The 16,403-nt window shown below is 57.3% G+C and overlaps 1 protein-coding gene across 1 annotated transcript in view; it reads left to right on the top strand.

The window, feature by feature from the left end:
* Window positions 1–1,155: 1,155 nt before the first annotated feature.
* The window catches only part of SHANK3 (SH3 and multiple ankyrin repeat domains 3), a 47,616-nt gene continuing 32,368 nt past the window's right edge, over window positions 1,156–16,403 (top strand). The window contains exons 1-11 of the mRNA XM_059404432.1: window positions 1,156–1,473; window positions 1,864–2,067; window positions 2,935–3,006; window positions 5,253–5,361; window positions 5,437–5,588; window positions 5,682–5,849; window positions 6,019–6,135; window positions 6,528–6,605; window positions 7,582–7,648; window positions 13,316–13,589; window positions 15,761–16,388. Of these exons, the coding sequence (XP_059260415.1) occupies window positions 1,171–1,473; window positions 1,864–2,067; window positions 2,935–3,006; window positions 5,253–5,361; window positions 5,437–5,588; window positions 5,682–5,849; window positions 6,019–6,135; window positions 6,528–6,605; window positions 7,582–7,648; window positions 13,316–13,589; window positions 15,761–16,388 (2,172 nt within the window). The 5' untranslated portion in view covers window positions 1,156–1,170. The remainder of the gene's footprint in view (window positions 1,474–1,863; window positions 2,068–2,934; window positions 3,007–5,252; window positions 5,362–5,436; window positions 5,589–5,681; window positions 5,850–6,018; window positions 6,136–6,527; window positions 6,606–7,581; window positions 7,649–13,315; window positions 13,590–15,760; window positions 16,389–16,403) is intronic.

Genomic DNA, 16,403 nt, shown 5'->3' with positions numbered 1-16,403 from the left:
GGGGTTCAGGGCCTTTCTTTGGGGGCACAGTCAAGGCATGTTGGGGAGTTCTGGGGAAGTCAGGAGCTGTTTCTCGGGAGCTCGGGGATATTCCGACAGTTAGGGGCTGCTCTTTGCTCTCAGGGGTCTTGAGGGCCCAGGTTTCACAGCACTGGGGTAGTTCTGTGCGGTTTATCAGGGTTGGGGGGGGGGGTTGAAATGCTCCAATGGGGCGGTGGTGCCTGAGCTAGTTTCTTTACTGCGCTCCCCTCCTCTCCGCCCACTCATCACCCCCTCCCGCGTTGCCACGACAACGTAGAAAACTAAAATTCACTTCCCCGTGCAGGTGGAGACTAGTAGCGCCCCCTCCCCTAAGCCAGTCCTCATAGGTCGCGCCCCCATCCTGTCATCGCTAAGGTGACGGAAAAGGGGAGACAGGCGTTGGTCTAGGCAGACCACGGGGCCTGGAGAGTGGGGAGGACGAGGCGGCCGTGGAGTCCAGAGCGAACTCCCCAAACTCGGCTGGGGATGCCGGCAGCCGCGCTGAACGCTATTTAGGGTGGTCGTAAGGGTTAAGTCGGAGGGTTAACTGGCTCTCGAGGTGGGAGAGCCCCTAGCCCTTCCCTGGCCCCGACGTCTCCTCCGTCTCACACCCAGGACTGGGGCAGGGCTGGTCCCCGTCATCTCCCTCGGGCCTTGAGTGGGGTAGGGAGGTCGGTAGAATGGGGGAGAAGCTGCCACCCCCGGAAATTAATTCTCCCGTTTTTCTCTCCCCTTCCCGCCCTCTCTGGTCCCTGTGCCCAACGCGGACCCCACCCCCGCCTCAGGACCCCAGTCTCGCGGACTCTTCCCCGGTGGTCCGCGGATGCTCGCACGCAGCCGAAGGGCGGCGCGGCCCTCGCGGCTCAGCCACTCCCCCCACGCCAAGGCCTAGGACTCCCCACACCCCCCGCGCAGCCCCCAGGGCCCCCGCCCTGTGGGGCGGCCCAGGCCCTCCGCACGAACCCTCCCACCTCACCCCGGGGACCCGAACAGTCCCCCTCGCCCCCGGTCCCCGGCTGGCCCTGAGCCCTCCCGGCCCCCGCCTCCGGCGCGGCCCCCTTGCCACCCCCGCTTCCCTCTCGGCTCAGGCCCCCTCCCCCCGCCGCCCCCGCCCCCGGGGAAGGCAGGCGCCGAGCTGAGCCGGGGCCGATGCAGCTGAGCCGCGCCGCCGCCGCTGCCGCCGCCGCCGCCGCCGCCCCTGCGGAGCCCTCGGCGCAGCTGTCCCCCGCGCCGGCCCCGGCCCCGGCCCCCCCCGGCCCCCTCCCGCGCAGCGCGGCCGACGGGGCTCCGGCGGGGGGGAAGGGGGGGCCGGGGCGCCGCGCGGAGCCTCAGCGCGCTCCGCTCTCGGCCGCGAGCCGCCCGGGCTCCGGCCCGGGCGCCGGCGCTGGGATGGACGGCCCCGGGGCCAGCGCCGTGGTCGTGCGCGTCGGCATCCCGGACCTGCAGCAGACGGTAAGCCCCACCGCCCCGTCCCGGCAGCGCCCCCGCCCTCCCCGCCCCGCCCCCCCCCCCCCCCAACCCCGTCCACCAGCTCCCCTCCATCCTCCCCACCCCCCGCGCGCTCGGAGGCGGGTGCCGGGGACCCCAGGCCCGCGGCTACTCACCCCTCCCCCGCCGCCTCCGCGGAGACCCTCCCCACCACTCGGGCGGGGGCGGGGCCCGGGGAAGCACCGCCCTCGGGGCGGGTTCTCGCCCGCTGGACGCGGAGGCGCCGGGTCCCCGGCTTGGGCTCGGGAGCCCCGGAGTCCTGCCGGGGCTCCCGGGACTTGGTCCCCTGCGCCGGGCCGGGCGGGGCCGGGCGGCGCTCATGCGGTCCGCACTCATGATCCCGCTCCGCCGCAGAAGTGTCTGCGCCTGGACCCGGCCGCGCCCGTGTGGGCCGCCAAGCAGCGCGTGCTCTGCGCCCTCAACCACAGCCTCCAGGACGCGCTCAACTACGGGCTCTTCCAGCCGCCCTCCCGGGGCCGTGCCGGCAAGTTCCTGGACGAGGAGCGGCTCTTGCAGGAGTACCCGCCCAACCTGGACACGCCCCTGCCCTACCTGGAGGTGAGCGGCGGGCGGGGGCGCGCGACCGGGGGCGGGGGTGGGGGAGCGCGCGGGGCATGACCCTGGAGTTCCGTAACGAGAGCCGTGAAGGGCACGGCCGTGAGGGGCGCGGACCGGAGGAGTCGGCCGGGCGCGCGCGCGCGCGCGTGTGTGTGTGCGGTGCGGGAGGGGGTCTGCGGGAGCCCCGCTCAGCGAACGGTGCATACGGTGTGCGTGCGAGGCGCGGGGTGCCGTGTGTGGAGCGTGTGAGGTGTAGAGCAGTACGTGCCGCGAGCGGGTTTGCAGTCCGCGTCTCGTGTGCTGGGAACGCGGGGGGCTTCTGCGGAGCGCGGTGTCCGTGCGCAGAGCCGGGTGTGGAGGAAGCCGCGCCTCACCTGGGTCTGCACATCTGTGCCCCTCCCCCGCCCCGGAGTCTCTGAGGGCACACCTCAGTCTCTCTCGTTCGCTCACCCCCATTCACGATGGAAAGGGTGTTGAGTGCGCTGTCAGGAGTGGGGACACAGACTGACTTACAGTTTGGGGTGGTGGTGGCAAGGGCAGTGAGCATTACGGTGGCTGAGCTCAAAGTCGGCTTGGCCGCTCGGGTGGCAGAGGGAAATGGGGTCAGTCCCACTCAGGGCATGTCTAGGAAGGTAAGCCTGGAATCAGGTCTTAGAAAAGGAGTGGGAGTGAAAGAAAGGGTGTTGCAGGTTAGGGGACAGCGGGCACGCGTGCCATCGGAACTCGGTGTTTGGTGCTGTGTCCGTGGTCCTGCGCGTGAGGTTGGTGTGGCCGGCAGGCTGAGGAAACAGGACTTGGTTTTGTGTGTGCATTTGCTCACTCAGCCCAGGTGGGTGCCTTTTCTCTGCCTTTTCTTTACCTGAGCAGTTTCGATACAAGAGGCGAGTTTATGCCCAGAACCTCATTGATGATAAGCAGTTTGCAAAGCTTCACACAAAGGTAAGGAGGAAGCCACAGAGGAGGGACTCCAGCGGTGACCCCCCTGGCCCCCATGAGCAGTGCTCCCCTCACCCCAGGCTTCACGGGATTTTGTGATATCAAAAATGCCATTAAAAAATTCCCAAGAGCTCTTCCTCTGCCCCCAGCACCCTCCACCCTGGCTTGGGGCTGACCGCTGTCCCTCCAGCTTGGCTCAGTCTGTTTTCTCTTGCATCGGGGGCCCAGAGCAGGTGCTGGGGCAGCTGGGGGGCTAGGTGCGGACTCCAGCACCATGACTGTTGTGTGGGTGCTCTACTGCCGGGTTTCAGTGAGATCAGACTCTTGCTCACCCCTCTGGGGGGCCCCTGGCTGGGCGTGGTGGTGGGCTATGATAGCACGTGGTGTCTTGGTGAGAGCCTGGGTGGACTGGGAGTGAAGAAGCACCTGATGTTCTGTGTAGGGGACCTGGGGGTGGGGGGAGGACTAGGAGCCTAGCACTTAGTGGTTACACAGTGCTGGGCACCAATAATTAAGGCAGTCACTAATTTTCTCCTGGGAAGAAAGGAAAAAAGAGGGAGGGGCTATTGTTATCCCATTTTCCAGACGAAGATACTGAGTCCCAGGGAAGTTATGTGACATGCTTGTGGGTGTGCAGCCAGTGAAACTGGGGCTGAATCCAGATCTGTCTGACACTGGGGGCCTGTGCTTGGGCGTACATACTGAGTGCCAGGGCTCAGTGGGCCTGACCCCAAATGTTCTTTGGGGGCCACCTCACTACCTTCTCTGAATGCAGGAGAGGCAATGTGGGTGCCACGGCCCCTACCCACAGGCAGCCTCCCTTAGCTGCCACCTCAGGTTCCAGTGACTGGTGGGCCTTTGCTTACTGGATACTTCATTGACAATCTTTGGAGCTTGTCTCTGTCTAGGAGAAGGATCAGAGCATTGGTCCACAGTGACCCTTCTGTGACCATGGAGCCTCCATGCCAGGCTCTTCTGCTGCTCTCAGGGTACATGGGGGTCAGAGGCCATGATTTTGGCTGGGCGGAGACTGTGGCTTCACTCTCCATTTGCCCCAGTGTGATCCTGTCACTCTGGGGTCCCCCCCTCCCCGCCCGTGGTTATCTCTTAAAACTGTCGTGAGCAGCTCACAGAACACTGGTGACACTGGTGACTGTTGACTCCCAGTGAGTCCCAGTTGTTTTTAGATTGAGTTTTCTTTCTTTCTTTCTTTTTTTTTTTTTTAAGATTTTATTTATTTATTTGACAGAGAGAGACACCAAGAGAAAGGGAACACAAGTGGGGGGAGTGGGAGAGGGAGAGGGAGAAGCAGGGTTTCCACTGAGCAGAGAGCCCGATGAGGGGCTCCATCCCAGGACCCTGAAATCATGACCTGAGCCAAAGGCAGATGCGTAACTGTTTGAGCCCCCCAGGTGCCCCAGATTGAGATTCAATCCTCCTCCAGCCCCGCATGTGTCTGCCTGCCCCTACTCTGGCCAGCGCTCATATCACACCCTCGCCTCTGGGTCTGGCTGAATTCTCTCCCCATCGTGAGCACCCTTCTTCCTGCTTGATGGTCCAGACCCACCTTAGGGGGCCACCTCCCATGGGTGTCCTCTCCCGTCTGTGATGCAATCTGAGTGTTTGGAGAAGACCTGGGGCCTCGGCCAAGGTGCCTTGCCGTGTGGCATCTGCAGCACCAGCCTCACTGAGTCTCTGCAGAGTGAACTAATGCGCGACTAGGTCAGCGAGTGCAAGGCAGGCCAAGTCAGGTCACAGGAGGGGCGGCCTGCAGGTGAGGAAGGGCCTTGGGGATAAGGGTCTGCCTTGGGGTGGACGCATGGAGAAGAAGGAACAGGACCACCTCGGAGTGACGGGCTGTGGGCTGTGAGGGGGGCGCTTCTGCGTGGGCACCCTGGGCTCCTGCAGGCTGGGCAGGGGGGTGCCCACGAGGCTGAGGCTGGGGGCGGGAGTTTGCCTGGGGGCATGACCAGGGCAACCTGGCCTTGGTGAGGGGCCAGCCTGGCTGAGACCGGCCGCTGCCGTGGGCCTAAGGTGCAAGGAAGGGCTTCAGGCCCATCGGCCCGGTGAGCTGAGGTGGGCCACGTGGGAGTACAAGGCTTAAGGTGATGGGAGGGGTGACAAGGTCATGCTGCAGGGCGACACGTGTGAGCAGGCAGCAGCTCCTGTAGGGTGACCCGTGCCTGAGGCTTGCTGGTGGAAGTGGGTAACTGTGCTGCTGGGCTGACCAGGATGGCTGGGCATTCCAGGCAAACCTGAAGAAGTTCATGGATTACGTCCAGCTGCACAGCACGGACAGGGTGGCCCGCCTACTGGACAAGGGGCTGGACCCCAATTTCCACGATCCTGACTCAGGAGGTGAGAAGCAGAGCAAGAAGGGGCATGGCCTTGGAGTGATTGGGACCTTAACCTTCCTCTGTCTTTTGAACCCAGAGTGTCCTCTGAGCCTCGCGGCCCAGCTGGACAACGCCACGGACCTGCTGAAGGTGTTGAGGAACGGCGGCGCCCACCTGGACTTCCGCACTCGAGACGGCCTCACCGCCGTGCACTGTGCCACGCGCCAGCGGAATGCCGCAGCCTTGACGGTCAGTGTGGGCGGGTCCCTGGCCTGGAGGGGCACAGGGCCCAGCTGGGGGAGGAAGTGGGCCCGCCTGGATGCTGAGGCTCCTTGCCCTCAGACCCTGCTGGACCTGGGCGCTTCACCCGACTACAAGGACAGCCGCGGCCTGACGCCCTTGTATCACAGTGCCCTGGGGGGCGGGGACGCCCTCTGCTGTGAGCTCCTCCTTCACGACCACGCTCAGCTGGGGACCACAGATGAGAATGGCTGGCAGGAGATCCATCAGGTGGGCAGGGAGTGGGAGGGCACGGTTTGGGGGGCGGTCTTGGCCTCTGTCTAGGGGTCGGGGGAGGCTCCCGGCTCTGTCAGGCAGTGGGGGCTTGCCCGGCCCCGTCGGCGGGACTGGGGGTCCTGGACTGTGTTCAGGGACCCAACTTCATCTCCCTTACCTCCAGGCCTGCCGCTTTGGGCACGTGCAGCACCTGGAACACCTGCTGTTCTACGGAGCTGACATGGGGGCTCAGAACGCCTCAGGGAACACAGCCCTCCACATCTGTGCCCTTTATAACCAGGTGTGACTCTGTGTGCACGTGCGTGTGTGCGCGCAGCTGCCCCTGTGCAGTGCTTGCTTGCCTGTCTAGTCCTGCTGTTCCTTCGTGGGTGCGTGTTCTGTGTCCTGCTGTGAACTGTAGCCTTCCGGGCCGGTGTGCACACATCCGTTCCCGGGGCACACATGCACGTGTGCGCTCCGAACAGCTGGGAGTGAATTGTGCACATCTAGGCTTTCTGGGCCAGTGGGACACTTGTGTGTCGTGTATACCTCGTCTGCTCGTCCCCCTGCTGTGCATATAGGCACTGGACACACGGGTGTGCGGGTGTGCGCCCTGGGCCCCCATCTGTGCCCCATCCTGGCCACGCCCCTCTGGCTGTCCAACTGTGACCCCCATTCCAACTCCCCCAACAGGAGAGCTGTGCTCGAGTCCTGCTTTTTCGTGGAGCTAACAAGGATGTCCGCAATTATAATAGCCAGACCGCCTTCCAGGTACAGGAGTGGGTTACAGGAGGGTGAGGCAGAGCCCTGGGTGTCTGTCTCTGTGTGACTTGCTCTCTCGGGACCTTGGTTCTTTCCCTGGAAGGCAGTAAGGGAGCTCTCACTGAAGGACTGGCCGGGGTGAGAGAAGAAGGGGTGGGCCAGTGCGGGGCCCACTCGGGGGGGCCTTCACTGTGCATGGTTCCCTTGTCTTCCAGGGAGAGAGGAGGGTCATAGGGCTCTGGGGTCAGGGGAGAACCAGTGTGGGCTTGACCTGCCAGACACAGGTGGGGGTGGAGCTGCCAAACCAGGGTGGGAGGATTCGTTACAGTCCCTGACTCAATTCAGGTGATATTTTTGAGCCCCTTGTCCAGCTGGGTTTTGTTCTCGGCCCTGGGATGACCAGGCACGCGAGTCTCTGTGTGCCCTGGAGTTTGTGGGTGAGGGAATGAAGACCGCATTATGGGAATTTTTCGACCACAGAGGAGCTGGGATTCTATTTTCAGTGGGAGTGAGGGCCTTCAGGGGTTTCCTCAGAGGCGTGAGGGAAATAGGTAGGTCCCCTCTGGCAGTCCAGCCAGGGGACAGACGTGGCAGTGGAAGAGCCCAGTGGGTTTGGGCGAGTCTGGAAGGGCCTGTTGGATGACCAGACGCAGAGACAAGGGAAGGGAAGAAGGTGGGGGACAGGTGCGAGGCAGCGGTGGGCCACGGCAGAGGCGGGAGCGATGGTGCGTATGGCGCGCTGTTAAGAGAATCAGTAGGGTGACCCATAGGCCTGAACTGTCTTGGCTTTGGCTCTGAAAGTCTCATGTCTTGAGAATTCTCTTGGTCCTGGGCAGAATGGGGTGGAAGGTTAGACGGGGGCCAGGGTCCGAGCCTGGGGCCCCCAACCAAGGGAGACTCCCACACAGGAGCCCAGGGCGATGCACAGGGGTTGGGGGTGCAGGTTTGGCGCCCCTGAGTCCTCTCTCTCTCCCTCCCTTCTCAGGTGGCCATCATCGCAGGGAACTTTGAGCTCGCAGAGGTCATCAAGACCCATAAAGACTCGGATGTTGGTGAGTGCTGCCCAACCCAGGTCCCTGTTTGATGTGGATTTGTGGGAGTTGTCAGGGCCCCAACAGGTACAGGGGTCAGTGGGGATGGTGGAAGGGAGCTCCCATCCCTGAGGCTCTTCCTTGCAGCTGTGCTTTGGTCAAAGGTCCATTAATAGCCCCTGAAGGTCTGGGGGATCTGCCGAGAGCAGGGCTGGTGTGAGCGGACGAAGGGTGTGAGAAAGGGTTAAGAGCATCGTTGGGTTAGGGCTCTGGGTTGGGGCCATTGTTGAGTTTAGGGATCAACTTAGATTGAGAGCAGGGTTGAAGTTAGGGTCTAGGTTCATTTCCTGTTAGGTCATATGAAGGGTCAGCAGGGAACCTGGGGCGTAGATCTCAGACATTGACCCTCAGTGGGTCACTCTTGCTTGGGGCAAGAGCCAGTTTAGGTGGCCCAGAGCATGCTTTCGTAGGACAGGATCACGTAAGAAAGCAAAGCACAGTGGTCGGGATGCCAATGGAAAAGGAAAAGGGAAGAGCTATCTTCAGGGCCCTGAGCTCTGAATGAGTACCCTGGGGGAGCCCAGGATATGTCTGACTCATAGTCCCAGAAGGAAAGCCAGGAGATGCCACTCGGTCTTGACTCTAGGGCAGGGCAGGAGGACGGGCACGGCCATCATACGGGAGCCTCAAGGAGGTGCCCCCCACCCCCATGTCAGTGTTGGGTGCCGGGCTGCTCTGGGACCTGTTCTTGGAATCCTCCGTCTGTCTCCCATGTGCAGTGGGTCGGGCTGTGGGAGAGGGTAGGTCTCTCCTCTTGGAAAGGTGACCCCTGCCTCTGACTGCCACAGAGGGGCTCCCTTCTTAGCTCCCTCTGTCCTGTGTGGACCACGTTGTTCTGCCCATGGTTCTCTCTGGAACACAGACTCCCAGGCTTCCCTTTCTGCCATGGTTGCAGTGTCCCCATTAAAAAAACAGAACAAAGCAAAACAAACAAATGACAGTAGACAGCAAAGTGCTAGGGCTGGTCTTGGTTCTTTTGTGAGGTTATGGCAGGGCTAGGTTGAATTTTGAAGTGGGGTTAAGGTTAAGGTCAAGTTCCTGCTTAAGAACTCTTCTGCTGTAGTGTCTCCCCTGAACAGACCTCCTCCAGTGAGGCTTGGTTCTGCATCTCTCATGTCCCAAGATGGCCAGGGGACACGATCATGGGTCGAGTCTCTACAGTTGGGGTGGGGCAGTCCCTCCATGGCTGTGGCAGTTCTGCGAGTATCTGCAGGTCCATGTTGAGGAAACGACTGAACTAATGACATGGCACAGAATTTGGGCCCAGGTTCTGGTTGGGAGAGAATGAGGATGAGGTTGGAGGCTTGAGTTGGGGACAAGAGACAGAGTGAGGGCTCAGTTAGGGTCTGGTTGTCAGCCTGGGAGAACCCTGGTTTGTACACATGTAGGATCCTCTTGTCTTATGGTTGTTTGACCATGGGAAAGCTGCTTAGGACTTCTTTGCCTCAGTTTCTCTTAAGTAAAATATGTTTTTTTATGGTTATTTGTATGCCATTCCATCCCTTGACCTCATGTGGGATTTGAGTCTATGCATCTGGACTCCTTGGTCCAACTGATTAGAGGGAGGAGGGTATCTGGTTCTGGCCCAGAGAGACAAAGGCTCTAGCTACCCCCCTTTTCCTGACCATGGGCAGAGATACTAGAGCTTCTAGGGTCCCCATTATTATGACTCACTGGCTGGCTGGCCTGGCGTGTGCTCGCCAGGCTAGAGTTGGCGTGTCGCTGCTGAGCAGGCGTACAGAGCAGGTAGCCCCTGTGTGGCATTGGCTTTGCCACCTGTGTACCCCAGCCTGCTCAGGGGTCATGCATACACTCAGATGAAGTAGCCAGATGTTGACTTAGCCAGGTGTCCCTGAGTGTTTACTAGGAGCCTTGTTATTTTAGTTTATTCTCTCAACAACCCTGCAAGGAGTGATGATTATTTGTCCATTTTTATAAAGGGGGTTTGGGGCAGAGGCTGTCTTTGGACCTGTCCTTGTCACCCCTACTGCCTCTGCACACCTCCACTCTCTAGGGATACTCCCTCAGTGATAGTCACAAGTTGCTCTGTCTCGCCCTAGCTTGGGGACCCGGGATGGGCCGGCACACAGAAGAGCTGGAGGGAGGCTCTGCCCATCTACCATCTTCCTCAGGAAGGGAAGCCCTGGTGAAGGCTCTGATAGGCTGGGGTTACTCTTCAAGGGACAGGACACCACGAAACCTACTGGCAGTCCTCTCTAGATTGATGGGCCCGAAGCAGAGACCTGGTCTGGAGGCTGCTACCTGTGCTCTTCAGCTCTGTTGCCTTGGGCCAAATCAGGGCCCACATTCTGCTGCCGTCTCCCACACACGCTTCCATGTTCTCACCAACTTGCTGTCCCATTGTGCCGGAGGGATGTTTTCCTCACGCTGGACCTAGGGATCTTGCTCAGTGTAAGTTCCGACTCAGTGGCTGTGGGTGGGGCCGGAGAGTCTGCGTTTCCAAAGAGTTTCAGCTCTGAGGTGAGGCTGATGTTCTGTGGGCCACGCTTTGCTAACAGGAGTCTAGAACAGGCAGATGAGGCCTCACAGGCCAAATTCAGCCCACAGTCTGCTTTTTTTTTTTTTTTAATTGAGGCTTTAAAATTGAGGCTTTATTTTTCATATAGAATCAAATCCATATAACATAAAATTAATTAGTTTAAGTTGAATAATTCAGTGCTATTTAATACATTCACAGTGTCATACAACCACATTTATTGAATTTCAAAAATTTTCATCACCTGGTAAAAGGAAACCCTGCATATGTGAAGTGATTATTCCACATTCCCCTCCCCCTTAGCTCCCCTTACCTCTTAACGTACTTTCTGTCTCTATAGATTTACCTCCTCTAGACACACAGGAGTAGAGCCCTATAAGACGGGACTCCTGGGGTTTGGCTCCTTTCACTCAGCTTGAATTGAATTCTCCATATTGGAGGGTTTATCGCTGCTTCATTCTTTATGGCTGAGTAATAGTCCTTTGTTTGCACATGTAACATTTTGTTTATCCACACGTTCTTCAACAGTTGGGTTGTTTCTACCTTTTGGCTCTTATGAATATTACTGCTATGAACATGTGTGAAATGTATTTGTTTGGGTAACTGTTTTCAGTTGTTTTGGGTATAAACTTAGGAGGGGAATTGCTGGGTCATAGGATAATTCTATAGGTAACTTTTTGAGAAACTGCCAAATTTTTTTTAAGATTTTATTTATTTATTTGATGGACAGAGATCACAAGCAGTCAGAGAGGCAGCAAAGAGAGAGGGGGAAGCAGAGAGCCCGATGCGGGGCTCGATCCCAGGACCCTGAGATCATGACCCGAGCCAAAGGCAGAGGCTTTAACCCTCTGAGCCACCCAGGCACCCTGACAAATTGTTTTTCACCAGTTAAATTCCTACCAGCAACGTATGAGAATTTCAAAGTCTTCAAATCTTTGCAAACACTTGTAATCATCGGTATTATTGTTACTATTATTATTTTATTACGGCCATTCTAGTCAGTGTGATGTAGTACCTCATTGTGGTTTTGATTTTCATCTCCCTACTGGTGAATGATATTAAGCATCTTTTCATGTGTTTCTTGGCCATTTGTAGATTTTCTTTGGAGAAATGTCAAGTCCTTTGCTTATTTTTTAATTGCTCCTGGAGTGAGTTAGGAGGTGTTCTTTCCTCTTCTAGTTTTTGGAAGAGTTTGAGAAGGATGGGTGCTAGTTCTTCTTTAAGTGTTTGGTGGTACTCACCAGGGAGGCTGTCCGGCGCCACACTTGCCGTTGTTGGGAGATTTGCGATCACTGAGCCATGTCTTCTCTTATTGCAGCCTGCTTAGAATTTCTATTTCTTCTTTAGTCAGTTTTGGTAGTCTATATTTTTCTAGAAATTTGTTCATCTCCTCTAACTTACCTAATTTGTTGGCACACAGTTGTTTGTAGTATTCTCTCTTAATCCTTTTTAATTCTGTAAGATTGGCAGCAATGCCATAATTTCACTTCTGCTTTTAGTTGTTTGTGTCCCTTTTCTCTTTTTTCTCTGAGTCAGTCTAGCTACAGGTTTGTCAGTTCGGTGAATATTTTCAAACAAACAACTGTTTTCATTGATTCTCTCTATATTCTCTTCTCTATTTTATTTATCTCTGTCTATCCTTATTTCCTTCCTTCTGCTAGCTTTGGGTTTGGTTTGCTTCTCTTTTTCTAGTTCCTTAAGAGGTGCATTTAGCTTATTGATTTGAGACTTATCCTTTTTTGATATACATGTTTACAGCTATGGATCTCCCATTTGGCAATGCTTTTGCTTCATCCCATAAGTTTTGGAGTATTTTTGTTTTTATTTTCTCAGTGTTTTCTAACTTCTCTGTGATGTGTTTTGACACACTGGTTGTTTAAGAGTGTGTTGTTTAATTGTCATGTATTTGTGGTTTTTTTTTAGGTTTTTGTTGTTGTTGTTGTTGTTGAATTCTAGCTTCTTCCCTTTGTAATAGGAGAAGATATTTTATGTGATTTCAGTCATTTAAAATTTATTGAGTCTTGTTTTGTGGCCTAACATGTAGTCTGTCCTGGAAAATGTTGTGTGTGCACTTGAGGATAATAGATATTCTTCTCTTGTTTTCTGTAGTGTTCTATATGTATATCTGTTAGGTCTAATTTGTTCAATTCTCCTATGCCCTCATTGATTGTTCCTCTAGATGGTCTATCCATTATTGGAAATGGGGTGTTGAAGTCTTAAATATTACTATGGAACTGTCTATTTCTCCGAATGTGTTAATGTCTATTTCATATATTTTGATGCTCTGTTGTTTGGTGCATATATGTTAATAATTATTAATGTATTTGATGAATTGACACCTTTATCAATATACAATGTTCTCTGTCTCTTGTAACACTTTTAATCTTTAAGTCTGTTTTGTCTGATATAAATATAGCTACTTAGCTCTCCTGGTTACTATTGACATGAAATATCTTCCTTTATTCTTTTATTTCAAACCTACTTGTGTCTTTGGATCCAAAGTGATTCTTTTGTAAATAGCGTATAGTTGGGTCATGTTTTTTAAATCACCATCTGCTTTTTAAATAAAGTTTTACTGGCACTCAGCCACACCCATTTGCTTGCACATTGCCTGTGGCTGCTTTCGTGCTGTAGTGGCAGTGTTGAGTCCTTAGGACAGAGGCTATATGGCTTGCAAAGTCTGAAATAGTTGCTATCTGATCCTTTACAGAAGTTTGCCAAACCCTGGCAAACTTTTATGGTTTCCCTCATTATCCCTCATCATCATTAGCTCTCGATGGTCCAGTGCGGCAGTAGCCTGGTTAGATTCGTCATGTGTTGCCTGTTCTGCCTCTGCTAAAGCCTATGACATGGGCAGTTCCAAGAGCAGATCTGAGCATGCCCAAGACCTTACTTGGCTGACCGGAGGAGCGGGCTTCTACCCCTGAAACTAGAGTTAGAGGCAGTTTGGGATGTGACCCCCTCCATGGGAGCTTCAGTCATAGGCTGGCCAACTGTCCTGGTTGCCCAGGACTGAGACAGTTCCTGGGATGTAGGATTTTAGTTTTCAAATCTGGAAAGCAAACCAGGGTAAGTTGGTCACCCTATCCGGCTGCCCAGAGTCTCATCTGTACTCCCCACTCCCATCCCAGTACCATTCAGGGAAACCCCCAGTTATGCAAAGCGACGGCGGCTGGCTGGCCCCAGTGGCCTGGCCTCCCCTCGGCCCCTGCAGCGCTCAGCCAGTGACATCAACCTGAAGGGTGAGGTGCAACCAGCAGCTTCGCCAGGACCCTCGCTGCGCAGCCTCCCCCACCAGCTGCTGCTCCAGCGGCTGCAAGAGGAGAAAGACCGAGATCGGGATGGTGACCAAGAGAATGACATCGGTGGCCCCACAGCAGGCAGGGGCAGCCAGAGCAAGATCAGGTAGGAGGGGTCTGGGAGGCCCTGGCAGGGTCTGGGTGGACGGGGTGTTTGGACCCAAGCAGGAGGAGCCAGCATGGAGAGGCAGGGAGAGAGACCTAGTGGTGCCTGGCATGCCTGCAGTGATGGGCTGAGGCTTGGGGTGGACGACTCCCAGGCCCCCCAAACAGGCCTCCCTGGATAGGAGAGGGAAGAGAGTGAGGCCCTGTGGGCTAGAGCAGGCTCCCCTATGCTAATCTGGCTGGAGCTGGGTTTGTCCTGGGGGGAACTCAGGGAAGATGTGGAAGGAGAGGGCTTGGCCAACTCTGTGCTTCCCAGAGGTTCCTGCAGTGCTAGGAGGAGGATAAAGGCTGAGATAGGCAGGGCTGGGTGGTGTGTGGTAAGGGGTTAGGGACTGCAGCTTCATCTCTATAAGGGCTTGAAACCTATAGGTGACCCCTAGCCCTGTCTCCAGGAGGGAGTCTTCGTCTTCCCCCCCCCTCCCGCCTTCTCCAGCCCTGTAGAACCCCAAGACTCTCTGCTTCTACTCTTTACCCCTTACTGTTAGTGCTAGGACCCTGAGAACCAGGGACACAGGAGGGACTTGCCATCCCCAGAACTTAGAGGAAGAAGCCTGGGCTGAGGCCCCACTGGCCTCGGTGGGCTGGACAGTGGGGAGTAGGCGGGTGGGCACTGGCTCTGCAGGCAGATGGTCGGGGTCCAGTGCAGACAGACCTGGTGTCTGCTGACCGTGGCCTTGAATGAGTGGGCTAACCACTCTGTGCCTGGGTCTCATCAGCAAGGGAGGAGTAATTCCACAGAGCTGTTTCCTTCGGGAAACCTTCCAGAACCTGGGAAGGTGAGGGGTTCCTATGGGGATCCCCTGGCCCACCGCACAGTCCAGCTGCTGCTGGTTGAGGCATCTTTCCTCCTGGCACTTGGAGGGCAGGAGCTGTCTTCCTGCCGCTTTCCCAAAGCCAGTCACACAGAGGTGATCAGGAGACATTGTTGGATGAGTTACACAAACAGCATTTTGTTTTCACAACGACAGCTGGGCGAGCAGCACCCGTGGGTCGGTTCCCTTCACTTTGGCCATGCGTGAGGCTGTGCTTTCTTAGCACTGTTCTGCGGGTGAGGGTCCTGATGTTCTGATGGGGGCAGTGACGTGTCTGAAGTCACAGAGCTAGGAAGCGGCATAAATGGGCCCCAGGCAGACCTCGTTCCCCAATTTTCTAAGCCTGAGTGTTCAGCAGAGGGCTTGGGTGCAGCAGGAACTTATGAAAGCAATTTCTCCCTTTGCCTTTGTCCCTGCTTGTGCAGCTGTAATCTGTGATGTCTCCTCTCTCTTCGTGTCTCTGCCCAGACTCCAACGCTGTCTGTCCTGCTCCAAATCACCTCAGTTCTCCCTTGAAGCTTTTGCATGTCCCATGGATTTCTTAAGGGTAGGACAGCCCAGTGACAAAAAGAACAAACTTTGGGATGTTTCAGTTTTGCAGAAACAGAAACCTGTAGATGCCCTTCATGTATTTGTTGTATGTTCATTCATCCTCTCGGCAAACGTAGAGCCAAGACCTGCTCTGTGTGGGACGGCAGGGTTATTACTGTTTTTCTACAAACATTTAGTGGGTGCCTAGAGTGCCAGATGTGGGGGGAGCTAATAGCAGGGGGTCCTAAAGGTCTCAGAAGGACACTGACAGCTGGGGCCCAGGACTAAGAAGCAGTTAGATGGGCAGTGATTCAGGTAAGGGGAGCTCCTGGTGAGTGGCCAGGAGGGGACTGAGGAAGTTTGGTGCACCGTGGAGGGAGAAGACCTCAGGGAAGGAGATCCCCTTTGGTTAAAGGAGAGAGGGTGGCATTTGAGCTGGGGGGGTGGCGGTGGGGGTTGGGCAATGTTGGAGGGAGGCAGTCTCCCCACCCCCCCCCACCCAGCGCCCCCTGTCGGCAGAGCCTGGCACGGAGCCCACGGAGCCCCCAGCGCCCCGCAGAGTGTGGCCGGTGGGGGGGGGGGTGCCCCCAGCATCACAGAGCAGGGCAGAGAAAAATGGGGTTGTAGCTTAGAGGAATAACTGAACTGGACGGATGAGTAGGGTTAGGGTAGTGGGAGTGTCCGGGACGGCGTCACGAATAGCCCGGAGGAGCAGAAGGAAGATGCCCGACCTTGTGCCTGGAGAGTAGCTAGTTCTCACCTCCCAGAGAGCCCGGCTGTTGCCCGAGGATGTGGACCTGGACTGCCCAGGTACTGGGGAGCCAGTGCAGGCTTCCGAGCAGCGCGAAGGTGGAGGACTTCGCGCCTCAGCCTCGGTGCCCAGGTCCGCGGAGCCGGCCAGGGAAGGTGGTCAGCACGGAGTGGTCAGCAGGGGCATCAGGGACAGGTGTCGAGGAGAAGACCCAGGTCTGGAGGAGGATTTGGGCGCCCAGCCCGTGGCAGCGGCCAGGTGGCGAGAAGGCCGAGGCCTGAGCGGGGACGTGGGGGCGGACCGCTGGGGGAGCCCCTCCCGGCCGCGGAGCCGCCCCCCCACACCCCTCCCCCGCCGCCGCCGCCGCCGCCGCCGGGCTCTGCCGACCGCGTTCCGCGCGCGCCGCAGTCCGACCTCTCCTCCGCCCTCCGTGCGCTGCGGCGCCCCTCGCCCGTGGCCTCTCCCGCCGTGGGGCCGCGGTGAGGTGGCCGCTGGCGGAGAGGGAGGGGGGCCGGCCGCCGCCGCCGCCCGCAGAGGGAGGAGCCCGGCCGCCGAGGAGGCGGGGCGCGCGGAGCGGCCGCGGCATGGAGCGAGCCCGGCGCGCCCGGGCCACCGCGGCCCCCCGGCGGGCGCGGCCACGGGCGAGGCGCGCCGCAGCGCC

The sequence above is a fragment of the Mustela nigripes genome, chromosome 6 (genome assembly GCF_022355385.1).
Source record: "Mustela nigripes isolate SB6536 chromosome 6, MUSNIG.SB6536, whole genome shotgun sequence".
NCBI classification, from domain to species: Eukaryota; Metazoa; Chordata; class Mammalia; order Carnivora; family Mustelidae; genus Mustela; species Mustela nigripes.
This window is presented reverse-complemented; position numbering and strand designations above follow the sequence as displayed.